Source organism: Piliocolobus tephrosceles, chromosome 17 (genome assembly GCF_002776525.5).
Source record: "Piliocolobus tephrosceles isolate RC106 chromosome 17, ASM277652v3, whole genome shotgun sequence".
NCBI classification, from domain to species: domain Eukaryota; kingdom Metazoa; phylum Chordata; class Mammalia; order Primates; family Cercopithecidae; genus Piliocolobus; species Piliocolobus tephrosceles.
The window spans coordinates 21,516,840-21,536,579 of record NC_045450.1 but is presented as its reverse complement, the minus strand read 5'-3'; the positions used below and the strand labels follow the sequence as shown (position 1 = coordinate 21,536,579).

The following is a 19,740-nucleotide window of genomic DNA, read 5'->3' as shown; positions in this document are numbered from 1 at the left end:
CCATCCATCCATCCATCCATCCATCCATCCATCCATCCATCCATCCAGCCAGCCATCTATCCATTCAACCATCCATCTACCTACTCACTTATCCATCTACCCATCCACCCATCTATCTGTCATCTATCAATATTTACTGAGGATTTGTTATGTTCGAAGAAGCAAGCTTCGGAACCAGGCAGAAAAGGTCTGTTTCGACAGAGATGGAAACTGTATTGCAAAGTTGTGCTTACTTTTGTCTTTGGTCAGGCATGGTGGCTCATGCCTATAATCCCAGCACTTTGGGAAGCCCAGATGGGAGGACTGTTTGAGGCCAGGAGTTTGAGACCAGCCTCAGCAACATAGTGAGACCCCCATCTCTACAAAAATTTAAAAATTAGCCAGACACGGTGGCATATGCCTGTGGTCCCAGCTACTTGGAAGGCTGAGGCAGGAGAATCACATGACCCCAGGTGGTCGAGGTTGCTGTGATCTGTGAGCTGTGATCACACCACTACACTCCAGCCTAGATGACAGAGCAATACCTTGTCTTTAAAAAAAGCAAACAAACTTTCGTCTTCCCCTCTTCAAGTTAAGAACTTTGAAGGTAGGAGCTCTGTTGGGTTCACCTTTTAATATTCAGTACTTTGGACACGCAATCTCTCAGTAAATAAAGGAAGTTTTGTTTACCAACTGCCGGCCAGCCTGACTGAGCCTACCAGCTACACACACCTATTAATCAATCAATACATAAATAAAATCAGAAAGGAAGGAAGTCTAGTTTGGTTGGACTTCTTCTTAGTGACTCTCTGCTGACCTCTTCATAATCCCTGTTTTTTTTCTGTTGTTGTTCTAAATGCTCATAAATCAGACCTAAAGCTGACTGACCCTGCTCTGTGGCTTTGATTTTCTACATCTCAAATTAAGCATAGCAGAAAACTCATTCATGTCTGTGTTTACCCACCACTGGTAAAGAGAACATTTGCTTAACAATGTGGTGGATATTTCCAAGCTCAGAGCAAAAAACAAGAGAGCAGAATTCCTTAGTTCTCGTACTTTTGTACGCTCTAGTAACTCACACCAGTTTGAAAAGAGGGAAGAGGGCGAAAGGATAAGGGAAGGATGCGCTGCAAATCCTGGATCCTACTTCGGGGTGCAGATAAAACTGTGTGGGACATGTCTGACCAAAATGCTCACTACTGTGCTCTGAAGTTTTGCCATCTGCCAGTGAACAAAAGAATGAGTTGCCCAGCTACTTAAGTGGCTGTCTCTTAAAAAAGTTTTTTCAAGTCACAGTTTGAGCAGATTGAGGGTTCGAGATAGTTTTTCTTTTTTCATTCACACAGCTCAAGCTAATACACATTACTTCCCTCCCATGCTGGAACAAAGCCCCTAAGTAACATGCCTCCTGAGAGCATCTGGGGGCCCAGAAAGACCATTTTGATGGTTTCCCTTGTCCAGGGTTGTCCTTTCTATGGGGCACCACGAGGCAGTGAAGCCACAGACTTCGTCTGTCATACTTCCATTCTAGTTCATCATCTTGCTGTCTCAGCTTAAATAGCATCTTCTCAGGAAAGCCTTCCTTGAACCTTATCTTCCCCACTGAAAATGAGCCCCAGGTCAGTCATGTCATAATATACACTCATATGGTCTTGCATTTCTTCTTCATAGCACTTACGGCAATTATAATGAATCATTTGTGCCGTTTCTGGTTTATTACTCAATCCTCTCTGCTGGACTCTAGACTCTCTCAGGACACGGACGGTGTCCTCCATGCTGAGGTACCCCATGTCTAGCACATAGAAGGTGCTCAGAAAATATCAGTTGAATGGATAAATGACAGATGGATATCCAAGCCCTAAATGCCCACCATCTCTTTGTCTAACCCAATGCAAAGCTATAGCTAGATCTTTGTGTCATTCTAGCTTCACTTTCACTTGGGAAGACACAATTAGCTTTTCCTCTAATTCTGTATTGCTCAAGTTTCTAAAGCTAAGACCCTCAGGAGTTCAAGGCTCCAATGAGCTATGATTGTGTCACTGCACTCCAGCCTGGGTGATAGAGCAAGACCCTGACTCTAAAAATTTTTTAAATTTAAATATTACAAAAAAGGTCGAGCCAAGGCTCCCAAGTGTGCTGCCTCTTAGAATAACCACTGCAACTTGGTAAAAATGTAGATCCTTAGGCTCATCTTCTACAGATTCTGATTCAGTGACTTTGAGTCTGATAATCAACCAGGTTTGGAACCCACTGCTCTGGAGGATACATTTGTGAGGGATAAAGGCTAGGAAGTTTAATTGGGGATATTAAGGTTGGATTTAAATAAAGGCGTGAACAGATGTATAGTCCACAAGGAGATTTTGTTTCTTTCTCCCCACCCCCAAACAGGTAAAGAAAAGTGTCATTATGGGTCAGGCACAGGGGCTCACACCTGTAATTCTAGCACTTTGGGAGGCCGAGTTGGGTGGATCACGAGGTCAGGAAATCAAGACCATCCTGGCTAACATGGTGAAACCCCGTCTCTACTAAAAAATACAAAAATTAGCCAGCAGTGGTGGCGTGGCGGGCGCCTGGAGTCCCAGCTACGCGGGAGGCTGAGGCAGGATAGTGGCGTGAACCAGGGAGGCGGAGGTTGCAGTGAGCCGAGATCACGCCACTACACTCCAGTCTTGGTGACAGAGTCTCACTCAGGTTGGAGTGCAGTGGCACAATCATCGCTCACTGAAGCCTCGACCTCCCTGGGGTCAGGTGATTCTCCTACTTCAGCCTCCCGAGTAGCTGGAACTACAGGCATGTGCCACCATGCCTGGTGAATTTTTGTATTTTGTTTTTGGTAGAGATGGGTTTTTGCTATGTTGCCCAGGCTGGTCTTAAACTTCTGGGCTCAAGTAATCCACCCGCCTTGGCCTCCCAAAGTGTTGGGATTACAGGAATGAGCCGCGGTGCCTGGTCTAAATAAGTTCTTAACAGTCATTCTATGAAAGAGAGAAAGGGAGAGGCAGACAGATCCTGGAATAAAAAGACCCCAGGCCTGCAAACAAGAAAACTCCATAAGCAGTGGAGTGACCAGGGCCATCAGAGTCCACTCTTTACCTTGCCATTCAGCTCCTATTGGGCAAGGCTGACTCAGGGGTTGGAGTCTGCAGCTTACTTGTGTTTCTTTTGATCGGTTTGTGTGTTCTCAGTGCCCAGAGAGGTCCACAAAGGTCAAATTTGGAGGGAGAAGGGGTTGTTGGTAAATGAGGTAAAATTGATGGAAGCGTGATGGGCTAAATAGACCTTGGAGAGCTGAGTGACTTTCTACTAGGCTTTAATACAGTTACTGACATGCCTCATAGGCCTTTAAGCAACCCAGAAAGATAGTTAGTAATCTTATATAGTTAGTGTCCTAATGCCTTGCTTCCAGCATAGGTTCCACAAATGCTGGTGTCTTGCTTTTTAAATTCTTTCCACAAATGGCATCCTGTCCTATCAATCCATGCAAATACAATCTTTTTTTTTTTTATTGGAGTGTTGCTCTGTTGCTTAGGCTGGAGTGCAGTGGCATGATTCATGATTTTGGCTCATTGCAACCTCCTTCTCCTGGGTTTAAGCTATTCTCTTGCCTCAGCCTCCCAAGTAACTGGGATTACAGGCATGTGCTACCACACCCAGCTAATTTTTTGTATTTTTAGTAGAGACAGGTTTCACCAAGTTGGCCAGGCTGGTCTCAAACTCTTGACGTCACCTTGGTCTCCCGAAGTGCTGGGATTACAGGTGTGAGCCACTGCAGTCGGCCAGAAGATACAAATACAACCTTTAATGTAACTCCTGAAATGAATGGAGTAACCATGGGAAAATCTGGGACCATGTTCCCTTTTGAAACAAACACCCTTTTCCACAGGCTGCACCTCATTGGTTATCCTTGGAAAAAAAAAAATCTGTTCTCTCCAAGTCTATGGAAATGAGAATATTCTCTTACCAGGTGCATTCCTATAGAGGTGACCATTGCCGTCTCAATCTCTGTTCCCACATCTTCAACGAAGGGATACTCGTCCTGCCGATGGATGATGACCTTAGCTCCAGTGGAGGAAACGAGGAATGGGTTGTATTCCTCTTCATTTATGTACAAAATGACTTGCAGCCCTGGGAGGATAAGGCAACCTGCCGTGATCCAAGGCTAGGAAAACACTTCCTGGGGCGTAACCCACCTCTCCCACTGCTTCAGGAGCTTCAAATCCAAGACCAGGTATTTCCAACAAGTGACAGGTGGACAAGGGCTAGACTGGAAGCTCCATGAGATTGGAATGTGTGCCTGACTTGCTCTCTGCTGTGCCCCCACAGCTTAGCCCAAAACAGGGGCTCAAACAGTATCACAGTCACAGTTCTTGCTAAGCGTACGTTTTTGCCAAGTATAAGGAAATTACCACTCTGCCCGAGACATGTATCTCCATGTGGTCCTTTGAGATGGGGAGCTCAGAACATTCAAAAGAACATGCATTGCTCTGGCTGCTTAACCCCTCAGGGCGGGCACTCAGAGAAGAGGTGAACCACTAATTGTGTTTCTGATCACTGGTGCAACTTCTTCTCCCACTCCTGCTCTTGTCCCCTGCAGTCTATGCTGACCCAGCACCAGAGTAAACACAGTACCAGTGCACATGGGAACTGAGAGTGAAAAGTTGCAGGGCCCTGGCTCTTCTACAGATGGGCTGTGACCTCCAGCAATTCACTTCCCCTCTCTGGGCTTATTCACAAATTGTTTGCAATTGTTTACAAATCATTTGCAATTGTTTACCAATTGCCCTTGTTTACAAATTGAATGTCAGTATAACTCAAAATTCTCTTCTTTCCATCCATAGAGACCCTGCTCATTCATGTATGGGCTGAGGTCCTTTGAAAATTAGACCTCAGACCAGGTCAGTCCTTGAAACCTGAAACTCTTCAGTGGCATCTCACTGGATATATGGGAATGCCACAGAATAACCCTGGCTGCATCTGTCAAGGTGATGATGATACAGCCCGTGCCTACTTCTCCCTCCTCATCTCCTCCCACTCTCTCCCCACCTCAATAAGCTCCAAGCACACTGGTCTTACTTCTGTTTCTAGAACACATCTGATTCATGTCCTTCCCAGGGCCTTTGCCCTTGCTAGTCCCTGGAATGTTCTTGTGTAGATCTTAACATGAATCTTTTCCTCCTTAAATAGCCCACTCTTAGAGATCTTATCCAAACTAACCACCCCCCATCCCGACCCCAGCCACTCTGTCTTCCCACTCTCCCTCTTTCTTCCCTGAATAGCAGTCATTAGGATTTGTAACTAGATCATGTCTGTGTAGTTGTGTACTCATTTTTTATCTGTCTCTCCCCATGAAAATTTAAGTTCCCTAACAGCAGAGAAGACATCTGTCTTTTCACTGCTGTGTCCCTGGTATGTAGAAGAGGGCCTGGCAAACAGCAGATACTCCATGCTTGGTAAGTGGATGAGTGAATCAACGGGGTCTATATGGATGGAAAGAAGATGCTTTTGAGAGTTATTCTGACATTCAGTTTGTAAACAAGGGCAATTTGTAAACAATTGCAAAGAATTGGTAAACAATTGCAAATGATTTGTAAACAACTTGTAAACAATTGCAAACAATGTGTAAACAACTTGTAAACAATTGCAAACAATGTGTAAACAACTTGTAAACAATTACAAACAAAGCCCAGAGAGGGGAAGTGAATTGCTTGAGGTCACACAGCCCCTCCATAGCAGAGCCAGGACTCTGCAACTTTTCACTCTGTTTCCAGATTAGTTCTTCTCCATGAAGTATGTGCACTGAATTACAATTCCTTGCAGACTTAGTAAGAGCACAGACTACACAGTGACAAAGGCCAGGATTCCAAGTGTGGATTTCCTTTATGACAGGCCCTTGCTTGTCCTGGTGGGAGAATATCTGCATATCACATCATGTTCTATTTGCATGGGACCTTTCAAGCATTCTTTCTGGGCATAAGCCATGCCAATCTGTTCAGTTCCTACCTTCTCTACAAATGTAATCATAATGGAATAGTAGTAATAGTAGTGCTGGAAGTTGCAATGGTATTATTTTGGGGGTAGTAGCAGCAGTAGCAATGGTGGTAGACTGGTAACGATGCTAGTAACAGCAATAATAGTAGTAATAACAATAGCAACTAGCACTTATTGTGTGCTTAGTATGTGTTATGGCTGAATTGTTTACTGCCTCAAATTCATATGTTGAAGCCCTAATCCCCAAAGGTATATTATTTGGAGATAGGGCCTTAATTAAGGTGAAAGGAAGTCATAAGCAGAGGACTCTAATCTGATAGGACTGATGTCCTGATCAGAAGAGAGAGAGACATCACAGGCCTCTCTCTGTTGACACACCACAGAGGAAAGACCATGTGAGGACATGGAAAGAAGACAGTCAGACTTCTGAACCCAAAGAGAGAAGCCTCACCAGAACCAAGTCTGCCTGTGCCTTGATTTTGGACATTCTAGTCTCCAAAACTGTGATATATAAATGTCTGTTGTGGAAGGCACCCAGTCTCTTGTATTTTGTTATACAAGCAGACTAAGAGAGTGCAGATCAGGTCTTATTCTAAGTCTGTATCTTAAGTCCTCTCAGTAATCTCATATGGGAGATACTGTTATTAGTCCCACTTTATAGATGAAGCACAGTAACTTGCCCAAGGTCACACAGTGAGTGGCCGAGCTGGGTTTCAGCTCCGTCCAGAATCTGTCACCTGAACTAAGATAAATGTGCATCTACCTCCCTAATCTGTTCCGCATATTTGGGCTCAACTCCATTTGGAAACCACCTGTCCTGCATTACTCACCCTAGCTATGTTATGAGTCTAAACCAGAGTAGTTCCCTAGCAGAAGGAGCCCCAGCGATGTCCCTGTCACTCTCTCAAAGGTGGAGGAGAAGTCAAGAAGGAAAACAGACACTGACATAGAAGGAAGGAACCAGCATGAACACTGATGGAAACACTGATAGAGAAAAAGGGCATCCTTAGTTTCTGGCCAAGTGGGAGAGATCCTGCATTTCCAGAGGGCTCCTGCATCCCCACTGTCCTGCTGCCCCTATGTCCACTGTTGGAGGACCTCAAGATCTCCTTGGCACACGTTTCCTTACCATATTCGCTGCCCCCCATGGAGGTGCTGAGAATGGTCTCATTTTCTCTGTTGTTGAAAGTGTAGCAATTCCCATGCATTGGATGGTGGAAAAGCGTGAAATTCCTATGGAGGAAGAAAATGGGTCAGAAAGGGATCTCCCCACTGTGTCTTAGCTGAAGTTGGGCAGGGCAGTGCTAATGGAGTCAACTCTCTTTGGGGAGAATGCGTGAGAGACGTGACTCATTTTCCACATCTTGCTCCTGATCAAATGACAAACAAGGCCCCTCATTCTGGTTGACACACATGGACATAGAACTAGACTCTCTGCCTTCTGTTTTCTCTCGGAATCCTCTCACCTTCATCTCTCTCCTGACTTGACATTCCTTGTGCCATGTCTGTCCCCAAATTCCTCCACTTTTGAATTTCTCAGTCAACACTTGACATTTTCCATTCAAATTTCCATTCCTAGAAAATGATCCCCAAGGAAAGAATCACATCATCTGTGCCCTTATGTGACTTTGGAACCCAATTCTTAGGGAGACATGATTCCATTTATTTACTTTTCACAAGAACCAATCTGTCTGCTAACATATATATAGGTGAAAGAGGCTTAGTATTTTATTTTATTTTATTTTATTTTTATTTTTATTTTTATTTTTGAGACAGGGTCTTGCTCTGTTGCTCAGGCTGAAGTGCAATGGCGCAATTATGGCTCACTGCAGCCTCAACCTCCCAGACTCAAGTGATCTTCCCACCTCAGCCTCCTGAGTAGCTAGGATTACAGGTGTGTGCAATTATGCCCAGATAAGTTTCTGATTTTTTTTTTTTTTTTTTTTTCTGGAAAGGAGGTTTTGCCACATTGCCCAGGCTGGTCTCAAACTCTTGAGCTCAAGCAATCATCCTCCTCAGCCTCCCAAAGTGCTGGGATTACAAGCGTGAGCCACTGTGCCCAGCCCAGGAACACTTTAGAATGTCTCAACCACTGCCCAGTCACCATGAGGGATCTGAGTGTTATCCTAAAGGTGAACGGTTTGAAATCTCACATATTTGAACATGGGCCTTTCTCCCCCCATCCCTCCCTCCTTCTCTTCCTTCCTTCCTTGGAACGGTGGTTCTTAATCATCAGTATGCATTTTGGTAATATACAAGGTTAGGTTATATGCACACTATATGACAAAAACAGCAATCAGTTTTGTGCCAGTCTAATACCTTGTGGGTTGGTGTGTTTGTTTGTTTGTTTGTTTTTTGAGACAGTCTTGTTGTGTAGCCCAGGCTGGAGTGCAGTAGTGCAATCTCGGCTTACTGCAACCTCTGCCTCCCGGGTTCAAGTGATTCTCCTGCCTCAGTTTCCTGAATAGCTGGGACTACAGGCGTGCACCACCATGCCTGGCTAAGTTTTGTATTTTTAGTAGAGATGGGGTCTCACTATGTTGTCCAGGCTGGTCTTGAACTCTTGACCTCAAGCGATCCACCTACCCCAGCCTCCCAAAGTGCTGGGATTTAGAGGCATGAACCACCATGACTGGCCAACTACCTTGTTTTTAATGAGTAGTTTAATGACTTTAAGGATACTTTGATTTTATGTCATGCACACCTCACTCACTGACTCTAGAACACAGCTCCCATGTAAGCAATTTCCAAAGGCAGCGTCAGTGAGAAGAGCACCTTTTGCTCCCAAGACCTATCATCAAGGCTGTAGGTTCCTGCAAGGGGCCTGGTACTCAGAGCTGCCAGTCCTCAGAGGCTGAGAGAGCAGCATTCTTTCCTGACCTGGCATCACAGGACACTCCATCAAAGAAGCAGGTCACCAGCAGCTCCTCAGCAGAATAGCTCATGTTGATTTTCTTCTCCAGAGGCACCTGTGCCATGATATTCATGTAGTGCAGCTTATACCACTCCTGAATGGCATTGATCCCCGAGCTGAAGGTGTAGGTGGCACAGTCGGAGGTGTCATTCGAGCACTGTGAATAAGAGGAGACACGAGGCTGAAGCCATCGGTCCTATCACTGCTCTTCAGAAGGACCGTAAGAATGAGGGACTGAGACTTCCAGGCCAGATACTCAGGGGAACAGGTTGTATATCTGGGGCAAGGATGAGTTTCCTCTCACTTCTAGGGGCTGGGAGTGATCATCCTCAAGCCTCAAAGACCAAAAAGGGGCTGAGTGAGAAAGGACACAGATTCCTACTCCTGCAACTCTGCACTACTTGCCCACCAAGCAAGAAGGAAAACCAGCTTCTTCAGGGTCCCCAGGTACCCTGGGGTTCACCTGATTGATGCTACTACGTTCCTAACAACCTTTCCCATTTCCTATCATATCAACAGTCAAGCTATCTGGATTCCAGCCCAGACTCTGCAGGAGGAGGAGAGACTACTCTGCAGGATCTTAGGCAAGATATTCTGTACCCATTATCTCACCCACAAAATATTGACTGAAACACCATCCTTCCCAACCACGTGTGGTAGCTGGGAGGACCCATGTTTGAAATACACAATAATGAGAACGTCATAGGGAAGCCATTGTACATTCCAAATGTTCTCATCACACAAAGCTTGGAAACTTTTCTAAATGGACAGATGTCAACTGATTTTGGCTGGTTGTAGTGGCTCATGCCTGTAATCCTAATGCTTTGGAAGGTTGTAGTGGGAAGACTGATTGAGGCCAGGAATTCGAAACCAGTGTGGGAAACATGGCTAGACCCCTATCTCCACAAAAAATAGAAAAATTATCTAGGTGTGGTGGTGCATTCCTGTAGTCCAAGCTACTTGGGAGGCTGAGGTGGGAAAATTGTTTGAGCCCAGGAGTTCTAGGCTGCAGTGAACTATGATTGCACCGCTCCCACCTGGATGACAGAGTGAGATCTTGTTTCTAAAACAAACAAACAGACATATATATAAAGAGTTGATTTTGGTATCAAGAAGAACCTTGCAGATATCCTATGAAAGGACCCAAGAAGACTTTGAAATCTCAATGATTTAGAAGTTCCATTTTTCAGGATTTGGGACTATAGCTACAAGATCACACAATTGGCAATCAAGCCTATAAGGTATGGACATAGCCCCCATCCTCCAGAGGTGACTGGGGCATGGAGAGGGAGGGTGGTGATACAGTGTGCCCAGGAAGGTTCTAGAATTCATTTTCAGTGAATGGCATTTCTCAAGAGCCCCTCAGGCCAGGTGCAGTGGCTCACGCCTGTAATCTCAGCACTTTGGGAGGCCGAAGGTGGGGGGACCACCTGAGGTCAAGAGTTCAAGACCAGCCTGACCAACATGGTGAAACCCAGTCTCTACTAAAAATACGAAAAATTAGCCAAGCATGGTGGTGCATGCCTGTAATCCCAGCTACTCGGGAGGCTGAGGCAGGAGAATCACTTGAACCCGGGAGGTAGAGGTTGCAGTGAGCTGAGATTGTACCACTGCACTCCAGCCTGGATGACGGAGTGAGACTCTGTCTCAAAAAAAAAAAAACAAAAAAACAAAAACAAAAAACAAAAAACAAAAAACCCTCAAATGGGACGAAAAGGGAAAATGAAGTCAGACAAGGCACCTCATGAAGGCAAGTACTGCAGGAACACTGATGTTTCTGCCGTTTATTGTCTATCTTTTTCTTTCTGGTGCCTGCATGTCAATTTTGCTTTGGAAGAATTTCCTTTCCCCCTCTGGATACAGCCTGGTGTGATTGTCCATGAAGATACTCCACCATCCATTAGCCAAAGGGTGATTAGGTGACCCAAGCTTAACCAACCAGATAGTCCCAAGACAGAATTTGACTCTTAAGCATTAACAATACGAACAAAAACTGAACATATTTGATGCTTCTTTACTCCAGCAGCAATATCTGAAATGACTTTTCATTATGCCTTGCTACCTAGATCCCTGCATCTGTCCTAATTTCTGCCCTTTGAGAGGCCTCTATGAGTTACTGGTTGCCTTCTAACACATTTCCCCCTCCCTCTGCACCCCCCAACTGAAAATTACCTTAGTCAGTTTCAGTTGTTTGCAGCTGAATCACCCCAGCTGGGTGTCTTTCCTTTCTTTCCTTTCTTTTCTTTCTTTCTCTCTTTCTCTCTTTCTTTCTTTCTTTTAAAAATAATTTTACTTTAAGTTCTGGGATACATGTTCAGAACATGCAGGTTTGTTACATAGGTATACATGTGCCATGGTGGTTTGCTGCACCTATCAACCCATCACGTAGGTTTTAAGCCCCGCATGCATTAGGTATTTGTCCTAATTCTCTCCCTCTGCTTGCCCCCCACCTCTACCCCCGCCTTTTTTTAACGGAGTCTCATTCTGTCACCCAGGCTGGAGTACAGTGACACCGTCTGGGCTCACTGCAACCTCCACCTCCTGGGTTCAAGCAATTCTCTTGCCTCAGCTTCCCAAGTAGCTGAGACTACAGGCATGTGCCACCATGCCCGGCTAATTTTTGTATTTTAGTGGAGACAGGTTTCACCATGTTGGTCAGGCTGGTCTCGAACTCCTGACCTCAGGTGATCTGCCCGCCTTGGCCTCCCAAAGCGCTGGGATTACAGGCATGAGTCACTGTGCCTGACCCCAGCTGGGTGTATTTCTTCCAGTGGGACCACAGAGGCTAGTGGCCAAGGAGAAGAGTCCTGGACCCAGCCCATCCCATGCCCCTAAGCAGTGAAAGAATGAGAAGGTGAAATCTTACCAGTTGGAATCCCACCTCCTGCTTGGACTCGATGTGCATGACATTTGAAGCCTTGTGAATGATTCTCCCATCAACTTTTCGCTTCCTCCCTGTGAAGAAGTCCCTGGCCTTGCCCTTCTCATACTGATCAAAGATCAGCAGCGGGATCCGGTGGGAGAATCTGGGCTGCATTCCCTCCAAGACGGAGCTCCAGGACTCCGCCTCTCGGCGCTTTCGGGACTCTGGAAAGCCGTACAGGGACTTCAGGGCCTCTCTGGTCTCCTGTTCCAAGTCAGCTAGAAGGTGGCGCACAGCGCTGTACCTGCCAAGGTGGGGAGGAAAAGTCAGGGAGTGGGGAGGCAGCACTGGCAGAACCCTGGTGCTCCTCCGGGTTGTTTTCCATCAACACGTGTCAGCCTCGTGCCCACCTTTCCCAACACCTTGGCAGAGGAGACCACGCCTTTCATGACTTGACGCATCCAGAGTGACCCTGGCTCCGGCAAATGAGGAAAGGCTCATGTGTGACCTGTGTGTGACTTCCTGCGGCTTCACCTCTGCCGCCACTATCTGCTTGCTCTCGGGGTGTGTTGATGAGTTTGTCCTGACCAGCATTTCTGGAGTGGTGACTGTCAGGTGCCTCCCATAAGCCAGCCACAGTGAGGACAAGTAAATAACTGCCAACCGGGAGTCTACCTAGTGGGCAGGCTCCTTCTCCACTCAGCTCACTCTGCCTCTGCCCTCTGATTGTCCTCAAATCTGTGCTGGGGGGAAGGAGGGTATAATTGTTACTTCGATGACCCCCAAGAACACAAAATAGTTATAAAGGAGTTGCCTTCATGAAGCATAATATACCATCTTCTAATTTTCACAAATCAAATGGTTCCAGCCTTCTCTTAACTCTCTCCTCTCTCCTTTCTCTCCCTTGCTCTAGGCACAGGCAGCAGAGCATAGCAATTGAGAATAGAAACCCCAGAGCCAAACTACCTGGGTTTAGGTTCCCCATCCTGGTACTGGCTACCTTACCTTGGACAAATGTCTTAGCCTTTCTGTGTTTTAGCTTTCTCCTTTGTAAAGTGGGGTTGTTGGGAAGGTTCAATGAGTTTATTATATATAATAAACACACACAGATATACATATAGATAATTAAATGGCCTCTGTTGTTGTTAATATTTTAGAGACAGGGTCACTCTGTTGCCCAGGCTGGAGTGCAGTGGTGCAATCATGGCTCACTGCAGCCTAGAACTCCTGGGCTCAAGCAATCCTCCCACCCTGGCCTCCCAACTTGCTAGGACTATGAATGTGTGCCACCACACTGGCTAATTTAAAATAAAATGTTTTTAGAGACGGGGTCTTCCTCTGTTGTCCAGGCTGGTCTCGAATTCCTGGCCTCAAGCAATCCTCATGCCTTGGCTTCTGAAAATGCTGAGATTTCAGGCATAAGCCACTGCGCTTCTATTGTTAATAATATTAGTGTTATTAAATTGATTAAGACTTTATTCCTCCATTACAATATAAGCTCCACTAAGGCAAATACTGTGTTTGGGTTGTTCAGTTCTCTATCCCAGAACCTAGTACAGTGCATGACAGTTTATAGATGCTGAGTAAATTATTATGGAACAAACAATGAATGGAAAGAAGAAAGGAGGACCAGAGAGAGAGAGAAGGAGAGAGGGAGAAAGAAAGAAGAAGAAGAAGACATGGAGGGTGGAGAAAGAGTCAGACTTGATCTTGATTTTGAGCTTTACACCACCTCGGTGATGACTCTGGACAAGTTAGTTTCCTTTGATAATCTTCCTCTCCTGCTCTTCTTCCCTTCTCCCCACCCCTGCTCTGACAAAGTCTGCCTTATTCTGACCTGCCTCACGGACCAGTTTTCCATAATCCTGAGAAGGACTCTGATGACCTATTTAGAACAGGTCCTGCCGAGGATGATAGGGCAGTCCCAAGGGCTGATCACACCCAGAGCCTGATGATCTCAATTAATGGGGCTGGGTTTATTCAGATGAGGGTTTGGGGCAGCTGAGGTGCTCACGGAAGTCACCTGGGTGTCACTTCTGAGTCAGCCTTGAGCTCACTCATGCTGCAGGGGGAGTGAGCATGTGAGCTTGGAGAACCAGGGGCACAGATGCGGACAGGGGTTGGCTAATTTGTTAATATGGGGAGTGTGCAGAGGGGGTTAGTTCGTTCCAGGCCTCTTCTAAGTGAAAAAAAGCCTGCAGCTTCCTCTTTCTGCTCTCCCCGGGCTAGCCCATCCTTGGAAGTCATTGAAGGGGTGAGTGTGGTGGCTCACTCCTGTAATCTTAGCACTTTGAGAGACCAAAGTGGCAGCACCACTTGAACTCAAGAGTTTGAGACCAGCCTGAGTAACACAGCGAGACCCCATCCCTTAAAAAACAACAACAAAAAAATTAGCTGGATGTGGTGGCTTGTGCCTGTAGTCCCAACTACTCAGGAGACTGCAGTGGGAGAATTGCCTGAGCCTAGGAAGTCTGGGCTGCAGTGAGCTATGATTGCACAACTGCACTCCAGCGTGGGTGACATGAGACCCTGTCTCCAAAAAAAAAAAGGCCAGGTGCAGTGGCTCACGCCTGTAATTCCAACACTTTGGGAGGCCAAGGCGGGTGGATCACCTGAGGTCAGGAGTTCAAGACCAGTCTGGCCAAACATGGTGAAATCCCATCTCTACTAAAAATACAAAAAATTAGCCTGGCATGGTGGTGCGCCCCTGTAGTCCCAGCTACTCAGAAGGATTGTTTGAACCTGGGAGGCAGAGGTTGCGGTGAGTCGAGATGGTGCCATTGCATTCCATCCTGGGCAACAAGAGTGAAAAAAAAGAAAGAAAGAAAGAAAAAAGAAAAAGAAAAAAAAGTCACTGACGGTCTAAAAACTTGGCACATACAGATTTAGAACCAGTGTTAGCAAAAAATTCAAATTTCTAGAAAGCATGTTTGTAGGCTGGAATCGACCTCCAGGCTGCCAGTGTGTCACTTTCTGGGGAGGCTTCGGCCTCCCTAGGGTGCCTGGCTCCCTACTCGCGTTTCCCTGCTCATGCCTCTTACTTGTAGGGGTTGATATTGCAGATGGTGACCGCAGGAAAATCCAGCTTCCGGAAGTGGACTTTGATGGAAACGGAGACAGTATAGAAGGAGAAGACGAGGAGGGCGCACTGCCAGAGGATGAGGGCGACGGCAGTCAGTGTGAACCCCATCCAGAGGAGGCGGCGCAGGCGGCCGCGGGACACCACGATGCGGCGGCAGCCATGGGTGTTGGTGTTGAGGCAGTACCACCGCATCAGCTCTTTAATGGTCGGCGCCTGGGGGCCCGTCACGGGCAGATTCTTCTTGATCTTGGCTCTGATCTTCTCTCCAGGAGCCATGGTGAGGATGGGACTTTGAGGACAGGACTTTGAGGACGGGCGTGCTGGAGGGGCAGAGAAGAGAAGCAGGTGAGCTGTCAGGCCCCAGTGTGTCCCTGGAGGCCACAGCCTGAGAAACACCAGTCCACGCGCCCTTAGAGGCCCCTTTCCTCTGTTCCTCTGTGGTTTAGACACTTTGCATTCCGAAGCCTTGGCCCCTTCTCCACGACGTTTGGTTTTGGCCACCACAGCTGCCAGAGAAGCTGCCTACTTCTGTTACGGCCCCCAGGCCTAGCCGCGCGGAGGCTGGGTGAGGTGCAACCTGCGAAGCGCTGGCTGGACAGGCTGCAGGACTTTCCCGGGGTTCCTGGAGCAGGAGCTCTGGAAGCAGCCACATCAACTCTCTTATCAGGCAGGGGTACCCGTGCCTTATCACCTGCAGTAGCCTGCCTTCCTCGAGGGCAGCATTCCTATCTCATTATGCCCCCTGGTGCCTAGCACAGTGTCTGGCACAGAGCAGTGCTCGGCAGATTGTAACTGACAGATGAAATCTGCCACGAAAATTTCCTGGCAGCCACCTTAGATCATGTTCCTGGCTGTATTTTCCCCAGCCTTTTCTCTGAGGCTTTATTATAAGTGAAACGATTTCTCTTTCCTTTCTTCTCTTTACAGTCAATCTCCTAATGTTTCCAGATCACCTGATGTAACAACAACCTACAACTGTTGGCCACTTAGTGTTTGCCAGGCATTGTGCCATATTTCCTTCATTCTAATATACCATTAATTTAGAGAATGCCCTTGACTTAATAACAGCTTTGGAGGAGAGTACCAGTATTAGAAAGCAAATTATCACATTCATCAATGTACACGATGCATCTCAACTATACAAACTTTACAGTGAGAAATAATTTTAGAAGTGAACTAATATGCTATATAAAAACTCATTTCATGTTTATAATATATAGTCTCATTAGTCTCATAAGTAAATTAGTCTCTATAAATATACATATAGCCTATATATATTTCATTTTGTGTTTCAACAGTTTCATGAAGTAGGCATGCTATTATTATCTCCATGTTACAGAGGAGGAAAATGGGCTCAGAGAGGTTGAATATCTTGGACAAGATGATGCAGCTGGTTAGTGGAAGAGCTGGATGGAACCTTGCAGCCTTTACCACTATGGCATTTGCCTTTGAGGGGCCTGGTAGTATGCTGGGTGCAGAGAGTTAATTAACAGTACCGAGAACTAAAGGTAGAGGAAAGAGAAGGAACCCTGAGCTATTTAATTTACAAACTCTGAACAGTGCACATGACCACTTCCCAAGACTTGTGAGCACTAGTATTGGGGATGGGGGGTATATGAAAAATGTGTCCCCCTATGCCTTCTACAGTGACAAAGGCAAATTAGGACATATCCTAGGGTATACAGGGAGGTTCCCAGGACCAGAAAGGGCCTGTGTCTGTGACTTCGATGTGCCCCATCAAGATTTTTAGGCAGGATTCGGATCCTTCAGAGTTATGTTTTCTTCCCACCCTGAACCCATGAAATATGGGCTAAAATTTGGAAGCTGGGGCAAAGCTAGGAGGCTTCCAAGCTTATGATACTAGTGGGTTTGAGGTCTCTGATGCAAAGGAAATGGAGTGCTGGGCATGGAGGTGAGATGCCCAGAGCAGCCAAACTGCTCTAAACCCTCCATAAATTGATATGATTTTACCGGGATAAAGAACACCATCAAAATGATGCTAGCAGCTTCTGGGCAACAGGAATATAATTTGTCTTGTTTTTATCACTTAAAACATTGTCTATCCTTACCTCCTCCCTCACTACAATCCAAAATAAATAAATAAATAAATAAATAAATAAATAAAATAAAATAAAGAAGGAAAGAAAGAAAAAAAATTAGCAAGAGTTTGTTTTTAAAATCTAGGTCCAGGTTCAATTGCTTGTCAAATAAAACTGCAGCCCTTCTCTGTGAATGTTCAACAGAAGCTGTGATTTCAGCTCTCAGGGGTCTCTCTGCCCCATCAGCCCTTTCCCCAGAAACGACCTTGACCCCAATGGATCGGTCGACAATGTCAGAGGAGCCCCAAGTGAAGGAAGGGAACCGATCTTGCACTTTGCAAAACAGATAAAATATTCATATAAATAATATTTCAACTTCAAAGCAAAACAAGACTGTAGCTACCATTAGATTATGCAGCCTGATCCAATGTGATACCTTGGTGGAAGACTTATTGGCTGATATCCAGCACTTACTCTTCTAAGTACTTTGTAGATGTCACCTCATTTAATTTTCACAAGAATCTTCTGAGGTAGGTGTCACAACTACCCCCATTATACAAATGAAACAGACGCTGACAGGTTAAGTAGCTTGCCCAAGGTCACACTAGAAAGTGGCTGAGCTGGGATTTGCACCTAGGAGTCCCTTTAAGGACTAGCTAGGCTGCTCCTCAATCATGAATAATAATAACAGCAGCGGGGAAAGCAGCAATAATAGCACCTATCACTTATTGATCCCTTTCTCTACTCCCAGGCATCCCACTCAGTCCTTTTCACACACTACCTGATTTAATCCTCACTACAGTTATATGAGGTGCTATTACTTGGCCCATTTCACAGAGAAGGAAACTGAGGCACAGAGGTTAGGTAATTTGCCCAAGACCACACAGGTAGAAAGGATTCGAAGGATTCTTTAGAATTCCACGGTCCTGGCTCACTGCAGCGACTCCGTGCACCCCCTCCTCACCTACCACCGACTTTGCCTGTCCCCCATCACACAATGCAGGACCCCAAAGCTTGGAGAAGGGTGAGAGATTTGCCCCAAGTCTAGCGTTGGGTTCGCTGGACCGGAGAGTTCCCGACCAGTGCCCGTCCCGGGGGGCGACTCCTGTGCAGAAATCACTTGAACTCAGCCTTCAGCCTCAGGGCCCGGACCTGAGCTCCTCCAGAGCGACCCCGCAGCCCCTGCCCTCCCGGCGCGGAGCAAGCGGGCGCTGTCCTGTGAAGGAAGCCACGTCTGCCCCGGGGAGCCCCGGCTGAAGACGCTGGAGCGAATCCAACCAGTCCACTTCAAGTGTTTGCTTCTTTCTGCACCAAGTCACCCCGGAGAAAGCATTCCAGAGGGTAGAAGGAACAGTAGCGGACAGGTCCACGCGACTCACCCCGGCAGGGAAGGGGGCTGAGCAGGCGCTGGGCAGAGAAAAGAGGCGAGGTGCGGCCCGGGACCCCCAGACCCCCGGACTCCGGACACGGTTCCTGAGTGGCTCTCGACTGGCTCCGTGATCCGGGTCACGGCGTGGGTAGACCCCGGAGAGCTGGTAGCATCCCGGGCACCGGGAAGCCGCCACCGGCTGATGCTGACTCAGTCACCTACCGCGCTGACGGCGTGCGACGCCCTGGCGCCCGGCAGCCGCTCCGGTGTCCAGAACCCCCGAGCTGGTCCGACTCAAGCCGGCTGAACTCACCTCTCGGTTCCAAAGGGTCCAAGGCTCGTGAATGAGCGATCCGGGTGCGCTGCTCATCTGCTCGCTCTCGGACTAGCATCCCCTGGCAGCGCCACCACGGGCTCTTGTGGGCCGGCCGGGCCCCGCCCCCTGGGGCCCCGCCTCCCCAGGCCCCGCCCCTACCTGCCCAGGTGCTTTCCCCAGGCCGCCAGGCACCTGCGGCCGCCCGAAGCGGGCCACGACTTCGCAGCGCCCCCTGGCGCCACGAGGCCGCCCTGCGCCCCAGCCCGGCCTGCGCTGCGCCTTGCTGGGCCACCGCGCAGTGCCTGCTGCCGCCCCGAGGCCGCCCTGCCACCCTGCATGCCCGCTGGGTCTCTGCGGCACTTACCCCGAGGCGCCTTGCAGCGCCTCCCGCCCCCATTACTGTCCCGCGCCTTCCTTCAACTCTTGCGGATGGCAGGCGCCTGCCCTAGCACCAGCAGGAATCCCACGCAGCCGCGCTCCTCGGTATCCCTTCAGACCCGCAGCGTGAGGCCGCCTCAGGGCCCACCTTCGTCCGGCTGTAGGCAGCAGAGGCTGTTCAGCCACGTCACTCATCCTTTGCCCTTTTCAGCTGCTTCTTTCTCTTTCTTTTGTTCTTTCCTCCTTCCTTCCTTTTTCTTTCTTTTCCTCTTTCCTTCTTTTTTTTTTTTTTGAGACGGAATCTCTCTCTGTCACCCAATCTGGAGTGCAATGACACGATCTCAGCTCACTACAGCCTCCGCCTTCCGGGTTCAAGCAATTCTGCCTCAGCCTCCCAAGTAACTGGGGTTACAGGCACGCGCCACCAAGCCCGGATTAATTTTTGTGTTTTTAGTAGAGACGCAGTTTCACCATGTTGGCTAGGCTAGTCTCAAACTCCTGACTTCAGGTGATCCACGCGTCTTGGTCTCCCAAAGTGCTGGGATTACAGGCGTGAGCCACCACGCCTGGCCTGTCTTTCCTTCTTTCCTTTTCTTTCTTTCTTTCTTTCTTTCTTTCTTTCTTTCTTTCTTTCTTTCTTTCTTTCTTTCTTTCTTTCTTTCTTTCCCTTCCTTCCTTCCCTTCCTTTCTTCTTTCTTTCTCTTTCTTTCTTGCTTGCCTTCCTCCCTCCCTCCGTCCTTGCTTCCTTCCTTTCTTCTTTCTTTCTCTTTTTCTTCCTTTCTCTTTCTTTCTTGCTTGCCTTCCTTCCTCCC

At 47.5% G+C, this 19,740-nt stretch overlaps 1 protein-coding gene across 1 annotated transcript in view; it reads right to left on the bottom strand.

Annotated features, from left to right (window-relative positions):
- Positions 1–18,651, bottom strand: part of SCNN1G (sodium channel epithelial 1 subunit gamma) — a 33,188-nt gene extending 14,537 nt beyond the window's left edge. The window contains exons 1-6 of the mRNA XM_023189340.1: positions 18,548–18,651; positions 14,786–15,146; positions 11,748–12,048; positions 8,848–9,038; positions 7,097–7,200; positions 3,941–4,104 (exon numbers count right to left, since the gene is read on the bottom strand). Coding sequence (XP_023045108.1) covers positions 3,941–4,104; positions 7,097–7,200; positions 8,848–9,038; positions 11,748–12,048; positions 14,786–15,146; positions 18,548–18,626 — 1,200 coding nt within the window. The 5' untranslated portion in view covers positions 18,627–18,651. The remainder of the gene's footprint in view (positions 1–3,940; positions 4,105–7,096; positions 7,201–8,847; positions 9,039–11,747; positions 12,049–14,785; positions 15,147–18,547) is intronic.
- Between the last annotated feature and the right edge of the window lie 1,089 nt (positions 18,652–19,740).